Source organism: Zootoca vivipara, chromosome Z1 (assembly GCF_965207765.1).
Source record: "Zootoca vivipara chromosome Z1, rZooViv2.hap1.1, whole genome shotgun sequence".
Taxonomy (NCBI): Eukaryota; Metazoa; Chordata; class Lepidosauria; order Squamata; family Lacertidae; genus Zootoca; species Zootoca vivipara.
Genome location: NC_142583.1, coordinates 17763071 through 17786499, shown reverse-complemented (window position 1 = coordinate 17786499; position 23429 = coordinate 17763071). Strand labels below are relative to the sequence as shown.

General features: G+C 40.3%; 1 protein-coding gene and 1 long non-coding RNA gene across 7 annotated transcripts in view; one reads left to right on the top strand and one right to left on the bottom strand.

Annotated features, from left to right (window-relative positions):
• ATP8A1 (ATPase phospholipid transporting 8A1) overlaps window positions 1-19587 on the bottom strand; it is a 69733-nt gene extending 50146 nt beyond the window's left edge. For 5 of the 6 annotated variants that reach the window (XM_060278865.2, XM_060278866.2, XM_060278864.2 and 2 more), the window contains exons 1-4: window positions 19262-19587; window positions 6028-6142; window positions 2612-2711; window positions 767-865 (exon numbers count right to left, since the gene is read on the bottom strand). In XM_060278865.2, the coding sequence (XP_060134848.2) occupies window positions 767-865; window positions 2612-2711; window positions 6028-6142; window positions 19262-19310 (363 nt within the window). In that variant the 5' untranslated portion in view covers window positions 19311-19587. Of the gene's footprint in view, window positions 1-766; window positions 866-2611; window positions 2712-6027; window positions 6143-19261 lie in introns of those variants that run through there. The other variant, XM_060278867.2, reaches the window with a different exon arrangement.
• Window positions 19555-22438, top strand: LOC148687292 (uncharacterized). The gene is made up of 2 exons (XR_015947331.1): window positions 19555-19956; window positions 21591-22438. It is a non-coding gene; the product is annotated as an uncharacterized LOC148687292 (long non-coding RNA).
• The last annotated feature ends 991 nt before the right edge of the window (window positions 22439-23429 follow it).

The window sequence follows — 23429 nt, the reverse complement described above, 5'->3', positions numbered from 1 at the left end:
TTGCAAAGCTTATATTTCTGCTGCCCATCCTGTCCAGCTGGGAATAAGGTCCTCATTCTTAAAGAGGTTACCCACCACTGGTCTAAACTATATTCCCTTGATTCCCGACAAACAATCCAATGCAACAATGAAAACCTGATGGTGTAACTTCACATCAACCTACACCTTGTCATCTCTTCCCAGTTGACTGCATAGGCACAAGTACACCTGCCCATATCCATCATATTCACACACACACCACACACCACATCAATGGTTACATAATTCTAGCAACCTTTTTGTTTTTTCAGTAGCAGCTTTTGACCCTAGGATGGACACACACACACACAAAGTCCCACTTACTTCCAAGTAAATACGTAGATTGTCATGCTTAAGATCAATTTAATCTAATTGGTCTTAGTACATACAATATTATATCTAGAATTGCAGCCTTATGAATTGATAGCATTTATTAACACCCCCGTTTCTAGAAATTATATCATATCAATATGAATATAAAACAAAGCAGCATAACAGAGTTACTGGTCTTTTCAAATGAAAAATAAAATAAATATATCAGAAAAGAAAGGATATTAGAATGGTATGAGAAATGTATTTTGAAACAGCTACTACAAGATGGCGGCATCATTTTTAAAAACTTGTAGGTTGGATCCAAATATAACCTTCTGCACAAGGGTACCTTTGGATTCAACCCAACATAATTTAAATAATATACATTATTTGAAGATAAATACAAGGATTTAGTGTTATTTGGAAAAATACTTACAATATCTTCTATTATTTCTTTTACAGCTGCTACAATTAAAATAAATAAGAGCGGAACCAATGTTGTGTAACGTCCTGTTGGAGAAACATCTGGAATTTGCTAAAGAAAAAGAGAGGACGGGTAATGTAGACGTCATTGCGAAAAATACTATTTAGTTATTATAAGCAGAAATAAATAACAATACAAAACCTACAGTGGATTGCTTTTAAATGTAAAATGACGATTCTCAAATACACGTTGAAAGTTTGAAAGAAGCAACAGGCATTTCACTTTTAAATGAGAAACCCTGGGATACTGTTGCTATTGTTCCTAACTGCTCACTACTCAGCTTGCTACCATATTGGCCCAAATTCTGATTGCTACCATATTGGCCCAAATATAAGCCGCACCTTTAAAATTGGAGGGCAAGGGGAATAATAAAAAAAACACCCGAATATAAGCCCATCCATTCCTCACTGCTCCTGGCTGCATACTTTGGGGGGGGGGGCTGCGCTGCCATTGGCCTTTCCCCTTCCTCACTCTCTCCCTTCCCGGCCTTGTGGGAGAGGATGGGAGACTACGCATGGGGTGGATGCCGCTTTGCTGTGCTCCTGGCGCTGTGTGCCCTGTGTGTGGCTGCATACCATAAGGTTGCGAATATAAGCCACACTTTAACTTTTCACAATCGGAATTGGGGGGGAAAGTGAGGCTTATATTCAGGCCAATACGGTATCTCCTATCACCTGAACTTCTTTCTCATACAAATCTTGCTAGATTCCTGAACCTTGAGATATAACCAGCTTTGTCCCTGTAATGCTTAGCACCTCCCATATTGTTCTTGCATATTTCTTGTCTCCTTTTTCTTCATACAAGACATATCTTGAAAAGCTGACTCAAGCATCACCCAGAAACATGGAAAAGAATTGATGTCAAGTACTAACCAAATGCCCATCACTTTCATATGTTACATTCCTGCCACACTACTGCTTCCAAATACTCCTGTCACCCTACTCTTCTGCTCTCCCAACAACCCATATCCGAGTAACAGTTTTGCCCGCCTACTTTCTCAGACACTGTCTTATTCCCCTCTATCCCTCAGGTACCCTATTATTTTTAGTGCAACTCCTTGCAGAAGAAGCAACTGCAGTGTGAAGTGGTTTCTAGAAAGAAATGTCAATCCCTTAAGGAATTCTTGGTACTATGGCAAAGTCCCTAAACAGTGTGATGAGGAGACACACAAATTTCCTTTTCTCCTAGTAATTCATAATTTTGGGTCAAGTGTGAAAAATACAACTGGTAAAGTGAGTTTACAGTAAGCTTCTATTACGTGACTGCATCAGTAAGAACATTAAACCATGGTTTAGTGTTATGTAGGATAAACTGCAGTGAGCCAAAGCAAAGAGCTGGGCTTTGGCAAAGATTAGTTTCACTTTCAAGCTGAGTGTCAGCTTGATCTGTCATATGCGCCAGGTTTTTAAACATAACAGTTTGTTGTGAGCCAGGATTCCTTGTTCATATGACACAACAAGCCAACATTCTTTGTAAGTGACAGTAAATTTGTGGGAGAAGACGGGAGTGGGAGCATATGAGCCCAATGCTATGCTCAAGTTTTCTGCAGCTCATCTACTGTATATAGTTGGCTCAGCATTACAGACATTATGCATTTGTAAAGGCACCACTGTTTATAAACATGACAATTCTCCAGTGTTAAAACAATGCGTTTCAAAGACTTTTCCCATGAAGTAGTACCACACCACACAAATCGAATGGATGAGGACCTGGCATTTCAGGACATTCAAAGCAATTTTACTTTTGACATATAACAACTGAATATTATTAAATATATATTTACCTCGTCTAGCTTACCTGAAGCAATGCAATGAAAAGAAAAAAGGCATTAGCAGCTCTTCTGAACTGGGAATAGAGGAACCTCGGCAGGAATGTGATTAAGTTGTATTTTGCAGTGCTAAGAAACAGAGATTAAAACTGTATGTAGTTAAGAGATAGAGATAAAAATCACACAGCACCCTGTATTCAGAATGCACTAATCCATAAGATACCTTTCAATACTGTGGAGACAGTATTATGGAACAGTCACTGCTCACAATATGTAATTACTTATTTTTTCCTTTTGTGGTCACTGCTTAAAACTATTTTGCAGTTTCTCACAGTGCTTCAAATTCTTTCCAATAAAACTCAAAATGAGCCCCAGAACACAGCCATTTTCAGTGCCATATACATACATAAGTTTGGGTGTGAATGTCATGGAGACTTTTTTTTTAACTACATGGTGTTTACTTTTAAAAAATTAAAAATGCACCACTAAGTCATATATCAAATACAAAACACAAACATATTTGCATACTAGAGGTTGTACCCCTGCTCATTCTACTCACCAACCACACCATCATTCCTCCACTTTAACCTCCTAGAGTTTGCCCTTCTCACCCCATATAACTACCAAGTTCACTTTTCAACTTCCCAACCCCATTTTTGAAGCCACTTCTCCCTTCTGTTGTGCAGACCTACTTTGCAACATGTTCCCACCTCCTTATTGCCCTCCTGTTGTACAACCCCCTTTTGCACACAGACCACTCCCATGGTAATCCCCTGCATCCTTCTGCACATAGCAATGACTTCGCACTCTTTTCACCTTCTGCCCAATTATGAAGCCACAATCCCGTCCTATTTGTCAAACCCTTTCATGCCTCTGCTTTCATCTTCAACCACATTCCCATGCCTCCTACTCCCTGCTTTTTTGCAACCACTTTTGCACCCTGTTTTCACATTCATTCCCCCCCCCCACTCCACCTTCCTCCTCTCTTTTCTCAACTCTCCCTTACGCACACACCACCTCCATTTCCATGGCTCCTCCTCTCTCCTATTCTGCAGCCACCTTTGCAAGTTTTAGCAAGAATATGTACCCAGGGGAGGCCTGTCCCATTTCCCTGCCCGGGGCAAAGTGGGAAGGTGCCCCCGCTGCAAAGCTTTGGTTACTGGGGTTGTATGGCTATGGAGGCTTTCGATGAGATTTGGCAGAACTCCTGCAAAACCCCGAGGAACTCTCACACCGCCTTGTAGGAGTCTGCCACCACAGGTGGCTGCTTCAGCCGACTTCATGGGCAGGCTGGCCCTGGTTTCTGCTATAACAAACCATTTCTGCTATAACAAACAAGCTAACACCAAATGGCCTTTCAACAGGGCCTTTCCTAACTCCCTCCTCATTTTACTCGAACTTTATTTTAAACTACCACCCCATGCTTGCTGTATCCAAATTTCTGCCTCCTGCATTCCTCAGTTGCCTCATGTGAGAGAGATCAAGGATGCAGAGCCATTGAATATTCCAAAGTATTCTACGCAAACCTCTGCAGTAATTTTAAAGCCACTGTTTTCCTCTCAGTTTCCTCCATCCCTACTCAAACTGCTGTGTTGTTTTAAACCAGCACTTCCCCCCTCTCAGTGCTTCTCCCTTCTCACTCCTATTGCCATGCTTTCCTCCCATGCCCTGACTTCAGGCAAATCCAGGATCATGATGCAGCACCTCAAATCCTTCCGTGGGAGCTGTGTGATGACAGCCTTAAGTTTTTATGTATATATGGAGGAAGAAAACCAGAATGTATTTCAAAATAAACTACACACAGTTGTTTAATCATGTGATATTAATGTCATAACAACTTGTGCACATGTAATTCAAATTGTTCTTGGGCTTATGAGTTAATACTGAAGCCTCAAGGTGTTTCTGCTACAGATAATGCTACTCTGCAGTGTCCCAAGCTCTCATCTGAGGTAATTTTGCATAAGAAAGTCTGTTGTACTTTCTCTCCATGGCTCTTCATCAAATGTTTGTTTTTAAATCTTTCATTCTATTTCCTTCAATATCCAGTAGATGGCGTTAGCATATTAGACACTACACTTTTGTGGATGGGAAAAAATGGGATATTGTCCTCTCTCCTTTGAGCAGGTGTCCAAAATATAACTTGCCAGCATGCCAGGAACAAGGGTCCCAGCAGCCTTTCCTTCTCTTTTCCAAAGCGCATCTTTCTTCCAAGTCCTCTGTGCTTACCAAAGAACTCAAAGGCACAGTCTTGTCTCATATGTGGATGTTTGAAGTACAAAAGAAATAGTGGGAGAATCCCCTACTGTTTCCAACCTTCTCCAAAAACTGCTGCATAAGTAAGACAGGACTTCGCTTGTTCCAGAGACTTGCATGCCTAATGATATGAAGCTGGCACCACCTAAAATAAGTTTTAAGTACCAACTTAAGGCTTAGTTATTTCAGCAAGCCTTCCTAGGAAAATGATTTATTTTTATAACCTTCTTGTTGAATGAATGAATGAATGAATGATCTAACCAGCTTCACTAATACACCACTGACTTTGGAAGCAGCTGCAATTAGGAAAAGCAGCACACCATTTCCTTCCACAACAGAGTTCTGACCATCTCCATTGCATTTGTAGCTACTGTATAAAGCTACTGTTAGGGTTTGATCTATCCCACCTGGGGCCCAGGGAGCATGCACTCTCAATATCATCCCATTGCCCACTAGGGAAGCAATTAATAAATTAGCTGCACAAAATGCTCATCTCCCCCCTCCCCAGCTACAATGAATGTTTGCGTTTTGAGAACAAGGAAGAGATGAAGACATATCCAACAGGTTGGATCCAAAGCTTTGACAGTTTGAGCTCCCTTTGCACAATATGCCTCTGATTTGGGGATATTCTCCTACCCCATTGCATCTCCCTGAGCTAATACCCTTGTTCAGGTTCCTCTGATCCTCCAGAGAAACTTGAAGAGGAGATGGAGGTTGCAGGGAGAAACAGAGAATAGGAAAGATTCTTATAGGAATCACTTTCTGGATCCCATCCAATATTTTTATAATGAATAATAACAGTTTCAGTTTAGCACTGGTGCCTGGGTACTAAACATAAAAAATAGCAACATCAATCTCAAACACTCTAGAATTTATTGTAGCTTTGTTTGGAAAACATTAGGAATACAAAAATCCCAAAAGTTAATACAGATGTTCTTCTCTCAGGCCTCAATTATTCTTAACTTCCAGTTAACTGATTTAACTGCTAACATGAATCTCTTTTTTTACAAGTCCCCATTCAGAGTGAATTAAGTTTTTCTAAGAGTAGGTAACGTGTCCTGCCAGATTTTTCTTAACACTCCCATTTCTTTAACGCTGTACATAAATTGTGACAATATAAAATTGTAACTTAATAAAAAGAAAATTAACAATTGCAAGTTATAAAGAGGTTATAAGAGTTAGTTATAAATACCTGACGTGATTGTTACAAAATTTAGAGAATTGTGGTTGATTGATAAATATAGTTCTCACTTCCTCTTGATCAGCTAGTGAGGTCTTCTCTGAAACATCATCTGTCTTCTCATAGCCTGTAAAATATTAGCCGCTTAATATACAATTAAACATTTTTATAGCACAATGACCTACATGAAAAGCGCTGGGAGAACCAATCGAGAGGTTTGGGTTGCACCACCATTTATTTACATGCAGATGACATGCAGCTCTGCCTTATATCCCAGGAAGCTTTGGACTTAATGAATTGGTATCTGAAAGTAGTTTTGTTTTGGGTGAGAGAAAACAAGCTTATGATAATCCAGACAAGCCAACAGTACTATGGGAAAGAAACCTGATGTATCTGTATGGATGTGTGCTACCATTCTTGGCACCATCTGCGGAAGCATTATTGAGGATTGCATTTTACTACATTAAGCTGCAACCCTATCTAGAGAAGGCAGATCTAAACTGGGGGCTCATGCACATTTCCAATTGTCATGTACTTGCAAGTCACGGGCTGAGAGGTGGCAGGGGTTTTTTTTTTGTCCTGTTGTAAAGCCACTGCTGAATCTGAACAAACATCAAACACGAGACAAATGGAAGTGTGGCTAGGCCCTTGGTTACCCATGCACTAGTGACGTCCAGACTAAACTACTGTAATGTGTTTTATTAGACTAATGTGATCTGCATTTTAAAGGGTCCAGAAATATTAACTGGAACAAAATGTGGCTGCTCAGATGTTGCTGAAGCAGGGCAGTCAGAGCATGTGATGTGGTTCTTGCATAACACTGGTTGACAGTATGTTTCTGAAGTGCAATGCAACTTTAAAACAGGGTTGGTAACCCTTTTTTAATGTTGAGAGCCACAAGTTGTCAATCAATTGTTAAGCAACCTGAATTTCTCCCCCCATCCTAACCCAGCCCATCTCTGGTTTCAGCTTCATCCAGATTCTTGCCTTGCCATTCCCAAGACATTACGCAAAGACTCCCCTAATTTTTATTTGGGACATCTCAATGATTTTCCCTCCCACATTCCAGATTACTGCATCATTTATATTTAATCATTAAAAGCTCACAAATCAAGTTCTGAGAGCATTATTTAAGCTTTCACTCCCTACTTGTCAGCATAGCTGCCAAGTTATCCCTTTTTTTAAGGGATTTTCCCTTATGCTGAATAGGCTTCCTCGCGAGAAAAGGGAAAACTTGGCAGCTATGCTTGTCAGCATCCAGAGGCTGGCAATGGTTGGAAAAAGAATGAAGGAGATTTTATCAAAAGGAGAAATTCTGGTATTCATATCCCTTATGGCCTGCCTCATTCTTTAGCTTTTAAAGTGCTACCACAGACTACAACTTCCATTATTATCAATGGGAAACACATTCCGTTATTTCCAATGGAAAATACAAACTCACCTAGACGGATCCATACATCAGATTGGGTATAGGAAAACCAGTTACATAAGTGTGTCACCCTCACATAACCTCAATGATGCCATCAGGCACATATCAAGCCGTACTCTCCCCCCCCCCCCCAGGAAAAAGGCTGCTGGTACTCAGCAAGATCCTCTTCCCACTCTTTTTTTTCTCTCACACACACTTTCTCCTGTCCCTCCTCAATTAATTAAAGCCCCACTTTGCACATCCCTTCCCCTTCTTCAACTTCCTTCCCAACTTGACCCCATCAGCTCTTCACACCCACCCAGCATCCCCACCCTCCCTTCTCCGTCCTTCCACTCCTCCCAGCCACCAGCCACACCATTTGCGCTCTCCCCTATGACTTGACCTAGCCACAGCATGTAGGACAGCAGTGCTAGCAGCAGAAGCTGCTGCCTCCTCCCCCTTCTCCCTCCCTCCCTCCCTCTCCCTCTCTTGCAGTCATGGAAAGAGCAGAGACAAAAGGCAATCAGGCCTTGTGCTCACCCAGCCACTTGTGGCGCAGTGAGGCAGCACATTCAGGAGGAGAGCGTGCACTGTGGGGCAGCCGAGGGGGAACTGTGCAACCTGTGGACTGAGATCAGCAATTGCAGCACAGAACAAGGGCATCCTTTTCCTCACCGCTGCCTCAGCCTCCTGTTTTTTACAATCTCCCTTTTAGCCACAGTTGCTTGCTTGCTCTCTCCACCATCCAATTATCTTATTGCAAGATTTGCTGGGTGGGGGGAGGATGGTGCCAGTACTGTGTACCATTGAGTATCACCAGAAAAAAAGCACTGAACACACAGAGGTTTCTGAGAGTGCTTCACGGTCCATTCCTACTGCCCCCCACCACCCTACAGTCATTTATGGGGTTTGGAGGACATCTTCCACACCAGCATACAGGCAACAGGTACACAGACCTCAGTTTCTGGGCATGCACCAGCTGAAAAGCCTCAGGAAAGTCTAGGGTTCTTTTGGACCTTTTCAACACTCTTATACACTGGTTTTAACTTTATGTCTAAAACGGGATCAAAAGAATGAATCTCCCCAATCCACTAAAAAATACAGGGGGGGGGGATGGAATTCATCTACAGCTGTAGCAGAAAATTAAAACTCCAATTTAAACTAAGGGCATGTGGGCCTTGCAGATTTTTGTAAGAATTCCAATAATAAAGTACTATTCCCTCTCAAAATTAGTTCCAAGATGCTGCTTTAGCAGAAAGATTTCAAGGACAAGCCTTCCAGGAAATTCTTGGTATCAGTATCCCTCTCCCCTAAGAAATTAAGCAGTTGTTTGGTTCATTGTCATTCTTTTCTAAACTGAACAATTATACAGAATGAAATGTTTGGCATCAAGAGACAGTTAAGAGGGTTTATCTCCTTTAAAGATACTGCCATTGTCATATAAGGACTTAAGTAGTACTAGGAATATGTCGTAACTCTAATGAGTAAATCCAAATATTACGAAAGGGAAGGGGTGGTGAAGAGTAAAGAACAGGAAAGTTCAATATTGTTATTATTCCATGGCTTGTTTTTTAAACAGTGTAGAAACACTGTATATATAGCTTGTTTGGTCACGAATCACAAAGCCAGTCTTGTAAAAGTAACATTTGTTTCAATGAAACTAATACACATTGCATCTTTCTGTTATTAATATATGGAGGGTTCTGCCAAGTATCAGTTCTACAAGAGTAGACTCATTTAAAAAAAATGTAAACTCATTTAAGTCATTTTAATTCTCCTTTGAAATGTGAGTATTGTGCATTCTAACCATTTATATTCTGTTTTAAGCATGTTTCTTGAAAATATGGGGTAGATTATGTTGATAAAGTTATTGAGGTTCAGTTCCAGGTTTAGCTTCTACAACAGAAAAATATACATTTGGCCTCTGCAATACAATACTATTTACGAAGCTTTTTTGCATTCATTTTTCTTCATAGTTCCTCACATTACAAATTGCATTCTTTGACTGACTCTATGTTCTACCCAGTAAGCTATAGTAACCAGAATAATATTACTAAAATAAAGTATTATCTGTCTTTACTCTGTACAAAATTAGACGTGGGAAGTACAGTAGACCCTCGGGTTACGTTACTCTTGAGTAACGTAAACTTCGGGTTGCGAAAGCGGCAAACCCGGAAGTATTTTTCCGGGTTTCACCACTTGCGCATGCGCAGAAGCGCTCTATCGCGCCACATGCGTGTGCAGAAGCAACACCTCTGCATACGGATTTTTCGGGGTGCGCACGGACCCCCGGAACTAATTAAATTTGTATCAGTTTCTTTACATATCTGTAGAAATTATTTCTCTATCCAGGTTAATGTTTGAAATGTTAATATTTTGAATATGTCATAAGACATATTATTTATAATTTATCACAGTCTCAAATGTAAAATATATAAGCTCTGATCCACTTAGTAGCCAGATGTATAGGGAATTCCCCCCCCCATGTATGTATGTATCCCTAGCTGCAACAAGAACAGTGTGTGCTAATAAGCAATGTACTTAGGTTTCTACTTCCCAATGCAATTATCTGCACACACAGAACCTTCTTTAAAAACCAGTAGCCATAACTATCAGCTGTTTGGGAGAGGGAGTTGGATTTAATTCTGCCAAGTCATCAGCATGATTACTGGGGGGTTTTTTTGTAGAGGGTTCCAGGCATGCTGCACATGTGTTGTTAGACTGCAGCCAATCAGCAACCTTATGTAAGATATCCGTTGCTGAACCATAACATTTTAGACAACAGATTTTTATTAAAAGGAGCTTTCTGCACATATAAAAGTAGTGATCTTGAGATGAAGAATGAAGTCAACGAGGCGTTCAAAGGAAGTGTTGAGAGTAATGGGAGATTTCAATTACCTTCACATAGATTTGAGTAAATGCATATTCCAGTCATGACAAAGAGGTAAAATTTCTAAGGACTCAAAATCAAGGGTGGAAAACCTGTGGCTCTTCAGATGTTGCTGAACTCCCAACTTCCATCAGCTTCAATCAGCATATTCAGTGCTAGGGGGTGATGTGAGTTGTAGTCCAGCAACAGGGCATAGGTTCCCCATATGTGTCTTAAATGACTAAACCCTGGATTTGTTGCTCATAGAACCGACCACAGGGATACTGACCCCAGACTCAATCCTAAATGGCACAAATTAGAAACAGTGACTACAGTGGTATCAACTTTAACTTATAGCAAAGTGGGAAGAAGTAAGGGGATTGGTGAAAAGGAAGCTGAAAAAGAAATTGAACATACCTATTTAGATATTACTGGTATTTACATTTAAATCTCTCTAGAACACCTGCAGTTACTCAAAACCACCATATCAGATGCTCTGAGAAAATGTACATCACATATCATGACAGGTCCCATCAAGTCAAGGAGGTTCCCATCTCATCTCCTTGCTTAACGAGCCTAAATAATTGCCCAATTGAGGAAAACAAAAAGGAACGCAGATTTGTATTAAAGAAATGCAAGAAGGCAAATATATACAGTATATGAATGAAGAGCATATTGCTAAAGCCCAACAATTAAAAAAAAATCTTTTTAATACATCAGATGCAGGAAACTGGATAAGGAGGCAGTGGAACTGTTGAATGGAAAGGGTGTGAAAATTGTACTAAAGGAGATTAGAGAGATTACATCAGTCTTCACTGCAGAAAATGTAGGGCAGATACTCATGCAGGAATGGAAATTTTCAGGAAGAACGGAACTGAAGAAGTACAAGCAGGAGAGTGTCATTGTGCTTATGTTCTGCTTGTGGGCTTCCTGGAAACAGAACAGTAAATTAGATGGGCCTATGGTCTGATACAACAGGGTTGCTCTTACATTCTTATGACACACCCACCCATTAGCTATTAAACAGCATAAATAGTCTCATGATTCACTAGTACTCTAGATAAGAAAATGCACATAAGAACATAACTCAAGGTCCATCATTCTGTTTCCAACTCAGCCAAGCTAACAAGCAGGAAATGAAAATGGTAGTAGTCATGGTCTACTGTTCATTTCCAGCATCTGCTAGGAGGCTCAGGTTAGCTGTTATGGATAAAAGCAGCTGACAGACCCAACAGGAAGGGTAATGTCAGCAATATTTCACATTCCAGTCGACAGATAAGCAATTTTACATTCTTCGTGAATCCAAACGTGCCCTGGTGACTTGACTTGTTAGTTTTTAAAATTGTCAATTGGTTCTAAAATTTCACCATTTGTCACTTCTCTTTGGTGTAATCCTTCAGCAGCACTCTCTGAAAAAAATATTTTTTAGAATTTGGCATATTTTTAGGGAAATCATTTAGTTTCACTCCTATTTTCCTTCAGCACCCCCTTTCATCTGCACCATTCAGTAAGCCTCCTGGATTTTTGTTTTTAAGTATTTAAATGTTTAGTAACTTTTATATCTTCAGAAATTTGCTCATTTCCTTATTGTCAATTTACACTAGTTTTTCTGGATTTTGTTCCCTTTTTATTTGGAAACTTTGTTACCCCTCAATTCTGCTATGTAGCCATGCTGGAATATTTCCCCTAATCTGTGAAACTATATAGGAATAATAAATAAAGTCTATTTTATATTCCTGGATCTCACTGACACTCACGTTAGCAGTTGCGAACATTGTTTTATTTATTTATTTATTTATTTATTTATTTATTTATTTATTTATTTATTTATCATTGCTATTTTATTTGCCTCCATATTTACCTGTATCTTGGAAATTACGGTACTTTGTTCCCTGTTTTAGTTGTTACTACCGTTCTGCTAATTCACAATCACTTCGTGTATCTGATGAAATAGGTTCCAGCTGTTTAAAACACATTAATAATGTTGGTCTTTAAGGTGGTACAAGTCCTGTGTTGGCATTGGTACAGCTAGAAATAATAATAAAAGCTTTCCCAATATTGAACACTTAACTTCTGGGGATTCAATTCAAATGTAGGTAAATTCTCTATGCAAAAATACTCTTGTTAACATTGTTTGCCTTAGTCACCATTAAAACTTTTTAAACCTTTATTTATATAACTTCACAAGACGTTGTCAATAAATAATTTATCATATACAGTCTTTGTTTCCCTAATGTTTAAGTAACAATCTAACACAATAGCTGCATTCAGGCATAATGCCAAAGCATACATGCACATGTAGCAAATAATGATCTGCTCACACCATAATTTGCCGGCAAAACAAGATCAAACCCTATTTTATAAGCAAACCATGGTTTGCTATCTTTCCATGCAAGAGCAAACTGATGGTTTCCTGAGAAATGTTAAGTTCTTCAGAAAATCACACCATAGGAGGAAAAGAGGAAGGGGTGAAAGACTAGTCATTGCTCATTCATATAACACCAAATAGTGGTTTGGAATAACATCTCAATACAGCTAGTATTAGGTGCACTTAAGTTAACTGCAACCAATGAGTTCCAATATAAATTGTTGGAGTATGGATTTGCATCCCATGCTGGCTAGCTATATTGAATACACCTTCATGTGTAAACAAATGAAATACTTAATATTAACCATGTGTAGTCTCCAGACCTGACTGTCTCAAGACTCATTCAAAGCCAGATGTTTCTGGTCTTACTTGCTAAGAGAGTTACAGCATGTTTGAGTCTGTAAAACACACAGACATAGTTTATCTGTAACAATCAAATATTATTTTAGTTGAGGATATATTATTCCATCTGGTCTTGCAAAAACCATTGTTGTGAAAAATATTGTGTTTCTTTAATGTTTGGGTCTTGGGCGAAGAAAAAATTATGAAGAACAAGAAACACATCCTAGTATATTTAACTTACATCTTCAGAATGGCAGGATTGTGGTGACCTTAATACAGGAGTGAACATTACAGGGTATACAAAAGTCTGAATATATCTGATTATAAGAGATAAAAATGTTCTATTATTTCATCCTTTAAATACTATTCTCCCTAACAAATGAAAACCACAACTCAACATAGAGTTGGTTTTGTTGGAAAAGGAGTATAGGAATATGATCTCTTATGACCCAGGGATCCTCAGACTGTCCAACTCACATCCCAGGACTTCCTTTGGCAAGTGTTTACATGCAAACAGGCATAAAGACAGAGACTATGTGTTAAAATAAAGACTGGCCAACTTTATTCAGGGAGCTGAATAGAAAAATAAAGCAAAATAAAAAAATTCCTTCAGTAGCACCTTAAAGACCAACTAAGTTTATATTTTGGTATGAGCTTTCGTGTGCATGCACACTTCTTCAGATACACACGAAAGCTCATACCAAAATATAAACTTAGTTGGTCTTTAAGGTGCTACTGAAGGAATTTTTTTATTTTGCTTCGACTCAGACCAACACGGCTACCTACCTGTAACTAGAAAAATAAAGATCAGCCATTTTTTACAGACATATATATGAAATGACAAAATCACACACGTCAGCTTTCAAGTTACAAATTAAAATTACATATGTGAGCTTGCAGGAAACTACGCTACACTGAACATTTTCTGCTTACTAGTATCATTACATATTAACATGAGGAAGTAGTGAGAGCGTTCACAGCTCTACTGTTAGGGAAACAGTTAAGTTTTAGGAAACAGTTCAGTTTCTGCCCCAAATATATATTTGTTCAGTGTATGGGTTGGTGAAAAGCTTTTTGTTTCCACCAATTACTGAATGGAAAAGGATATGAGGCTGTATCAGGTAGCTATGCTATTTGCTTCACTGCTTTGTTTGAAAAACTCAAAAGAATGTATAAGGTGGTTTCATAGTTTTGTCATTCATGCACTGACAAGGTCCGATCTTTCTTAGTTTCAACACTGTTACAGGATTAGGAATTCCAAGGCCAATCATTAGCCCCTCAGGGAACACAAAGCTGTGCAAAATACTGAAAGTGAACCACCTGAATATTAGACTCCTTTTTACTCTTCCTATGGATTCTGATATTTTATCAGACATACTTTGTAGGTTTTAAGTCAAAGTTTATTTTCATAGTCATAAGAATAAAACTCTTTTGTTTTTTAAAGTGGGTTTTTAATATATCTGAGCATAAGGAACATAAAAACCACTAGAGATATTATATAAGGTTGTCTGCCCACCCTTTCTTTTCAACATTTACATTAATAATGTAGTCAAATAATTCTGCAATCCTGATTTCACACATACACTCCCCAATTCAGGTTTATAAAGTACTGATTGTTCTATATGTTGATAATATGGTATTATTCTGTTACACTACTTTAGTTAGAAAAAAGAATATTGAAAAGGTTTTAGGAATACTGTTTACAACTCCCAAATTATCAATTATTGCAAAACTAAAGTTCTGTGTTTTGGCAGGCACTCAAAAACAACATTTGAAAAAAGGAAATTTAACTCCCCCTCCAAAATAACCCACCTTTTACTGTTAATATACTGGTATTTGTTTTAGCTGATTCATCTTACTGAAAATAGATTATGTTTCCTCAAAACTGTTAGATGCAGTGTTCTTAGGCCATATTATAAAGACAGCAGAGTCTGGATGCTGTGAAGATTTTTGGAAGAACACTTCTGGCTATATTTGTGGCTTGGAAGGCAATAAAAATTCGGAGAAGTTACAAAATCATTTCCTGATAGCCTTAGTAGCCTTGTCTCTGATGACTCCTAAAGCCACACACACACCACAAACCTTACTGGCTTGAATTTTCTTTTAGAAACAGTTTTACTGTTACTGTACAAACAAGAAGTTAGCTTTCAGAACAACCGCAGAAAGTTCTAGCATCTCATAGCTCACTCACATAGCACCTTGTTTTTACCAGGAGTTTAACTGCATAATTGATATCTGTGAAAATTCAAAGACTAGGAACAAGATATACGATTTATGGAAAGAAACACTTTCAGATTATTTCTTGTCCCACCCTAAGCTTTTACAATAGGAATTATGCTCAGTCATACTCTCTTGGCAGAAATAATCTGCCTGAGTGACTTCTGTGCTCCTCCTTTGATGTGGATGGCAGAAAATTATTCTATTCCACTTGAGAGCACACTTTTATTTCCCATTCCTTCCAATGAGCCTGACTACTTCAAGTGATTGATAAGTTCAGGAGAAAACAGACTTTGTGGGCCTCATTGCTGGAGAGGGAAATAATTACTAGGAAAGTAATAGGCTCCTTGGGGAGAAAGGATGGGACATAAATATAATAATAAATACCTAATTTTAATTTTTGCTTCCAAAATAGAATTCTTAAAACCGATAAATTAAAATAATCTCTGTGTTGTTGTTTTATTGGGACCTCAAGCTTTCTTTTACTGCTGAATGGCCAAGTCAAGGCAATATATTATTTGTGAATACTGTTTCTACCGTAAATATGTCATCCAGTCATGCTTGCAAAAATGAAAGGGAAAGCAGTCAGTCAGTCATTCCAATTTATACCTCCCAGTGTTAATATTATTTCAAAATATTTATACACTGTTTGGTTGTAAAAACAAATCAAAGGAGTTAACAAAAAGATAAAACCATAACATCAGGAAATTTTTACAATGCATTAAAACATGCATATTAAAATTTACATCATCTTTTCTAAAATAGCTCCCACTGGCATTATTATTATTTCTTCTTTATCTTACCCTTTATCTGATAAGAGTCCATATAAACTAACATGGGGATACTAACTACATTTAGTAATATAAAGCAGTTATTATAGCTACTGCAAAAATTGTTTTGATATTCATATAAACTGCCAAATAATGTGTTAGCTTTTACACCAAGTCCAGTAAACCAATGCTCCTCTATTGTACTATTACTCCAATACACTGGTTCATTATATATTTATCTTACCAAGTGGCTCATGAATCCCAACAGATCTTCAAATATTTATGTCCAAAATTTTCAGCCAAGTTTTTTACTTCATATTTCCCCATCCTTTTATAAACTGATTTACATAGTTCCAATATGAAAAGTTAAGAGATACTGTTTGTGCCTGCTTTTATCTGCTTAGTGCTAACAAGTATACAATTCTTCTATGCAAAAATGTGAGACAACAGAAGCATACTTGTACTGAAACAGAGCATGACACAAGCCCTTGTGCCAATATTGTGTAAGCATTCAAGATATGGAAATACGATACAAAAGTTGTGAAGCTATTAGTAATGCTATACTAAAGATGTAAACACATTACTGAATGAATGACTGCCAGGGCTCCCTTTTATTTTTGGGTCTGTAACTGCATGCAAGAGTACAAACAAAGCAAAAATCCAATCAAACAAAAAAATTACTTTCATTTACAGGTATCAGTTTATTATTTTTATTACCAAACACTGACACTTAATGTGTGAAGTTTTGTCTCTCTTGCTACATATTAGATAAATAAAAATAAATAAGCAAATAAATGAAAACTTAAAATCAGCTTCAAAAATTACAAAAAGTAGACTAGATTTCCTGCTGAATTAGAGAGGAGACATGATCTGAACATTTTGAAATAACTTTAGTTGCTACTATTATGGAACTTATGGGTAAAATGAGAGTCTAAATCAGGCATCCCCAAACTTCGGCCCTCCAGATGTTTTGGACTACAATTCCCATCTTCCCCGACCATTGGTCCTGTTAGCTAGGGATCATGGGAGTTGTAGGCCAAAACATCTGGAGGGCTGCAGTTTGGGGATGCCTGATCTAAATCCTATAAAGTAGCATGTCCAATTTATGGACCAATGAGGAACTATGGGTTAGGATAAATTATTGAGAAATCATCCCTATAGTGCAATGGTATGAGACTTCTGAGCTTCAGGGCAAGATAAGTACAGTAGCTTCCTTTGCATCTAGCCCTGTGCTTCAGCAGTTTGGTGCTGTATAATGCAATTGTCCTATAGCACTGACTGAGGTTTAGGACTAGATGAGCAGAAAGCTCCACATCTACCCCAAAGCTAACTGAACGGAAGCAGGTGTTTTTCCTTCCCCCTTCCTCTGCTGTACTAGAGCTGGTGAAGGAGAGTTGGGGTTGAGAGGTGTAGCCTCAGTGCACACATCCCTATTTTACAAGACACTTTAAACTGTCAGGGGTTCTGCCTCCAAGTCTATAAAATCGGCCCCCTTGTACTCTATTAACTTCAAAAGGATCAGTGTCTTTAAAAACTAATAGCACCCTGGTCAGGAGAGGGAATCATGGCTGAAATATACATTTGTGAAATATACATTCCAAAACTCACCCTGCTTCAGGATACTACAAATTATTAAGAGCTTGAGCAGGCCAATTCCCCCCCTCCCCCGCCCCATTGCTCAACTGCCACCAACATTTTATGGCTCCTGAAGGACAATGAGCACACTCAGTTCTCTTTGGATTTCTATCTTTTTAAAAACAAACAAACACAAATGCGTTTTCCCCTGCATTGCTCGGAAGTCCCGGAATATGTAGAAATGTCATCTTTGTCTGTGGATTTCATGGACCATGTATAAGACCATCAACAGTTGACTGTAAGGTTGCGTAATGACAGGGGTGCCAACTTGAATAAAATATGGGGGGGCAGGTAAGTCCCACCTCACATAATCAATTACATGACACAGCACACACACACATCATTTGAATTGCAATGCCCATTAATTTGGGGGTGAGTGGGCTGGCCCCATAAAATACTTATGGGGGGGGAAGGGACCTAGTTGGCTCCTAAACGTATTGATGAGAATGATTTTATTATTTCTATCCCTGCCACAGTAGGAACATGAAATAGCAACTCTCTCCTCCCTCAGCCTGATGATCACAAAACATACAGCAAACAACAAAAGCTGTGGAATATCCACTGTCTATGCTTCCATTGTGTCAGGTATGCTGACCATTTTCTGGATTTTTTCCGGGGGGGGGGGTGTTTGAGGGGAGGACAGTCAGACAACAGTCAGACGAACGCAAGCAAAATGCAGAGGAACACTCAGAGATGGAGAAGATGGTCCAGGCTGTATACCTGGAACAAAGGAGCGTGGATGCTGCTAGCACAGTTGGAAACGGGGCAGCATCTCAGCTGGTAGAGCACAAAATCTCAGGGTTGTGGGTTCAACCCCCTCCCCATTGCAGGAGGTTGGACTAGATGACCCTCAGGGCTCCTTTCCAACTCTACAATTCTGTGATGCTATGATTCTATGCGGAGTGGCCGTAGTTCTAGAATTAAACTGGGTTGTGTGGGTTGCTAGATAGAAAGGCTCTTCCCTTTCCCTTTCATAGGAGCCATCTCCTAGGGGCCGGTGTCCCTTCAGCCCTTCCCCCAATAAAACATTTGAGGGGGTTGGGTCCCCCCAAAGTTGCTGGGCACTGTCATTCAAATGCTGTGTGTGTGTGATTGATTATGTGGGGCGGAGCTTACTTTTGCCCCCACCCCCTATATTTTATTCAAGTTGGCACCCTTGCTCCCTTTCTATAATACCCCCCCCCCCATGCATTCCTTCTACTAACAGGAATGGGGTAAAATGTATGTGGGTGAAACCAGAAGGTGAGGCGGCGGCGGGGTGTGTGTGTGTGTGTGTGTGTGTGTGTGTGTGTGTGTGTGTGTAATGTCTTTTGCTACCTGCTTGCTCGCCAAAGCTCCACCGTAAGGGGCGCTTCTAGGGAAGGCGGGGAAAGACAGAGAGCGCCTTCCTCCGAAAACGGAAGGAAAAAGCAGCAAAAAGGGGGCGTGGGACGAAGGGCTGCCTAGGAATCCCTTCCCCGATTAGCACGAAATGCCCCCTTGTCTCTTATTGCTTATAGTACTCGGGATGTTTGGGTCTGTAAAATGACAAGATAGCAGCCAAGGATCGGGGCAACGAGGACTCCCTCCCGCTTCCCTTCCCTCCTTACACGCAGAAAAAGCCCCCTTCCCGCCGCCGCCGGAGCAGCCCCACTCACCCTCCGCCCTGAACCGCAGCTCGGACACGGTTTTCTGCACGACGGGCATCGCGCCTCAGCCGTCCTCTCAGGGCGAGCCAACAACCCTGCCCGCCTGCCTCGGACTCGGGTCTTCCTTCTTCTCCCGGCCGCCGCCTTCCCTCACAAAAGCTCCCTCACGGTTCCCTCCTTTCGCCTTGCGCAAAAAAGAAGCGAGAGGGGAAGGGGGGAAAAACAAAACAAAACACCACCTTACGGGGAAGGGGAATTAAAAACGGGAGGTATTGGGGGTAGGGGGGGAGGAGATCTCTTGTGACACCAGAGCGACGCCTGCAGTCGCGAGAGCTCCGCGGACATGCGCGAGCCCGAGCATCCAGCGACGGCAATCCTCTCGCACCCGCCGCTCGAGCCAACTGACAGCCGGCGCGCGACGCTCACTCTCTCTCTCGCTGCTGCTGCTGCTGCTGCTGCTGCTGCTGCTCCACCCCCGCTTCCCCCTCCCGCTCAGCCGTCTGGAACGTACCAACTGGCTTTCCGCGTGGGGGGGTCGCTTGTTCACCCCCCCCCTCTTCTGACAACACCAGGCCCGCGTCAGGCGCCGCTTCATCCACGGATGAAGACCTTTCTTCCATTCCCGGCAGATCGAAACGGGCCGGGAGCGGGCCTCGTTCGCGCCTTTCGTGCCAGCCTCTCTCTGATCGCCCCCCCCAAACTGGGTAAGAATGGAACGAGCCGCGTCTTGGGGCGGACCCCTTCGCTTGACAATAGGAGGAGGAGAGGAAAGGGGGTGGTTGTGGATTTCAGTGCAGGAAGCTTCTGTCCAACGTGGGACTCGAACGCACGACCCTGAGATTTAAGCGTCACGTGCTCTACCAACTAAGCACAGGTCCTGTCCACTTTTGAGACCATAAACACCTGTCATGGATGTACCGTAGGCAGGGGGGCGGGCAGCTCCCCCCCCCAATGGAGGAAATAAAAAGTATAAATTGTAGAAAGATATTTGACCTATGTTAAATTTTAAAATCCGCATTAAAGCAATACTGTGCCTACGTCAGGGGAGAAAATAAAATACAGTATTGCAGGCAGAAAATAAAATACATATTGCAGGTAGTAAAGCCATCTCTGTTTGCCGCTCGTCAGTTTTAAGATAGAGTGAGAGCTGAAGCAGACATTTAAATGAGGCTGTTTTGGGTGCTATTTACGTATCAGCTCTTGGAAAGCTGAAATGTACAAAAACACAATGGCTGTTGTCCTTTCTAGGCAAATATAGAAACCAGTCATTGCCCAGGAGTGTCCTCCACCTTTAGGAGAAACGCCCAGGTTTCTTTGGAGATTGACAAAATGAAAACAGAGAAACCAAGTAGCCCTTGTGGCAACACAGACAGAGATTAAATTTAGGTGGAGTGTTTGGTAGAAATGTCAATATAAACAACACTGGGTAGGCTTACTTAGCAGTTTCATGGAATGTTCCATTAGAGGATAAAGAGGATAAAGTCTCCAGGCGATACAAGATAGTCTTCCTTCAGATCAGGATTCCGAAGCTGAATGACTAAAATCTGCACTTTCCAAATCACACAAAAAGGATAAGCAGCTGTGTTGGCCCATGAGAGAAATTCAGCAAGCAAGCAAACAAAACATTAGGACAATACCTTCCGTTGGTCAGCCAAGATGTGAAAAACTGCAAGTTTTTGAGTTCTTCAGAACTCTTAATCATGGGCAAACAAAGCAAAAACAAACAAAAAAACCCAAGGTGGAGAGATCACTCACAAACATACACATGCACACAACTAGTGGTGAACATGGGAACTCAAAAGCTTGCACTCAGACCACAGTAACATAGCTGCCACTGAAAATAACTTCTGTGTAGCTGGTACTTCACATAGCTTCAGCAATACTGTAGTTGAATTACTACACATGTAACCAGCAAAGCTGCCAAGTTATCCCTTTTTTTAAGGGATTTTCCCTTATGCTGAATAGGCTTCCTCGCGAGAAAAGGGAAAACTTGGCAGCTATGGTGACCAGGGCTTTTTCCCCCTAGAAAAAGAGGTAAGTTGTTGAGCTTTGTTGAGGGGGAGCAACCAGCCATAGCTGTTGAGGGGCAGTGAGGTAGTCAGATGCATGCAACTAGATTCTTGTCTGAGAGTTGCCACCAACATTTGCTTAAAGTGATATTTGAGGTTCTTCTTTAGACAGACAGAACATCTGAGGAATTTCAGAAGCAAAAGACTTTCTATACTGTTGAATGATTTTTCTTCATTCTTTCCAGCCCCCCACCCCCCAGCTTTGTTATCAAAAACTCCTTGTGGTGAAGTTACACTATTATTGTTATTTCTGCTCGTTTTTCCTCTAGGTCACATCACAGCCAACCTTAAACTCCTAATTCAAACTTCTGCTCTCTGAAACTGGTCCTGTACGCAGGAGTGCAACTGTAACAGCATCTCTAATTCCTGCCCATGGAGCTTGTTCAGAAGGAAAGCATAAAAAAAGCTGCTGGTAAAGGAAAATTAGCAGGGCCGCATTCCCCTTGTTCTTACAATACAGCTAATCAACCAAAGTGACCAAAACCACATCTGCAGCCAGATTGAAATAGGTCTGGATAACCAGCTTAATCCAAATATGCCTGAAGCTAAATGGCTGTCACCTCTTAATACATTAGCCAACTATTTTGAACACTTATGATTGGTAGCTTTGCATGCTACTCTGTTGAGTCCTCTGCATTTGTTTGGTTCAGTACTTGCAGTTGGAACTAGTCTAGGATAATTATTTATAGTTATCATATGGTATAACTGAGCAGATGCTGAACCACAGGTGCTTCTCAGAGAAACCATGTTTGTGTTATGTTCTGAAATTGGGTTTAAATAAGCTTACTGTTGTGTAGTGGGTCTTCAGTGATTTCAGCTCAGTGCAAATAAGAAACAGGAGGCGAGAATCTGGTACAACATCTCTTTACTTCAAAGAACAAGGAAGAGCCAGAACCCAGGGAATGGGGAAAACTGGGGCTTATATAGTAACAGAGAACTAGCAGGGAAAAGATACATTTTGGCGGGAACCAATGGCAAGGTTTCCCTCCAGCGTAAACCAATCCAGCAACGGATCCAAATCCTGCACTCTGAACTAGCAAATGATAGACATTCCCGCTGGAACTTATACATTCCAATAAACTCTGTAATACAATACAATAAACTCTATATTACAATATATACTTGGCTGTGCTATTACTTTAATACACAACACTTACACTATTTTTTTGTGGTTTGACTAAGCTTGTGGTTGAGTTAACTATTTACCCACTACTTATCCTGCCTCTTACAAATGCATAAATCTGTAGTGATGGATCAAATTTGTTTAACAAGGTTCATAAGTTGAGGAGGGGGGCAATGGGTAATAATATATATTAATACTTTATTGATCTGCTACACATTATTTCTTGCTGATCAGACCACTGACATCTGTTTTCTTGTAGCTGCATACACCATCTGAGGTTTTTTTTAATATTTGTTTTAAAAAATTATTTGGTCAATTATCCCCTCGCCCTCAACAATTAACTGTATTTCTTGCCCTGTATCATTCATGGGACTTAATGGGCAGTGTTCAACTGAGTTTTACTCGAGTAGACCCATTGGATGATATCCATCCAAGTTTTACTCAGAGTAAACCTATTGAAATGGGTTCAGAAACCCCATCCAAATAATTGAGCAAAATTTAAATTACTGTACTTTTATGGCCATTTTTAAGTCAACCTGGTTTGCGAGTTGATTTGTAATTTTGATTCTTTAACACAATGTTAAATTAAGTTTCTTTAAAAAAAGAAGAAGACGCAACCATTTAAATCTCTCCCAACACATATCCACAGCGTTGACCACTAGTCATTGTGAGAGCTCGGCTAACAGAAGGCTTTTAAACAATTGTTTATGGAATTATGTTTATGGAAATAAGTCTTTCTTCAGCGCTTTGTTTCATCCAGACTTTTCAACCACAGAGCTGTTAGAAAACATCCAGATTGCTACACATTGACAAATCTACATCAGTGTGAAATCAAGCCCTCTTGCTCTACAAGTAAGAAAAAGAAGGAAGATCAAGCTATAGTTTCCTCTAGGGAGAAACATCAGCAGCATTTTTCTTTCTGACTTATTTTGACACTAGCTCTGGCAATTTGCACAATGGTTCACAGGCAAAGAAAAGCCGATTC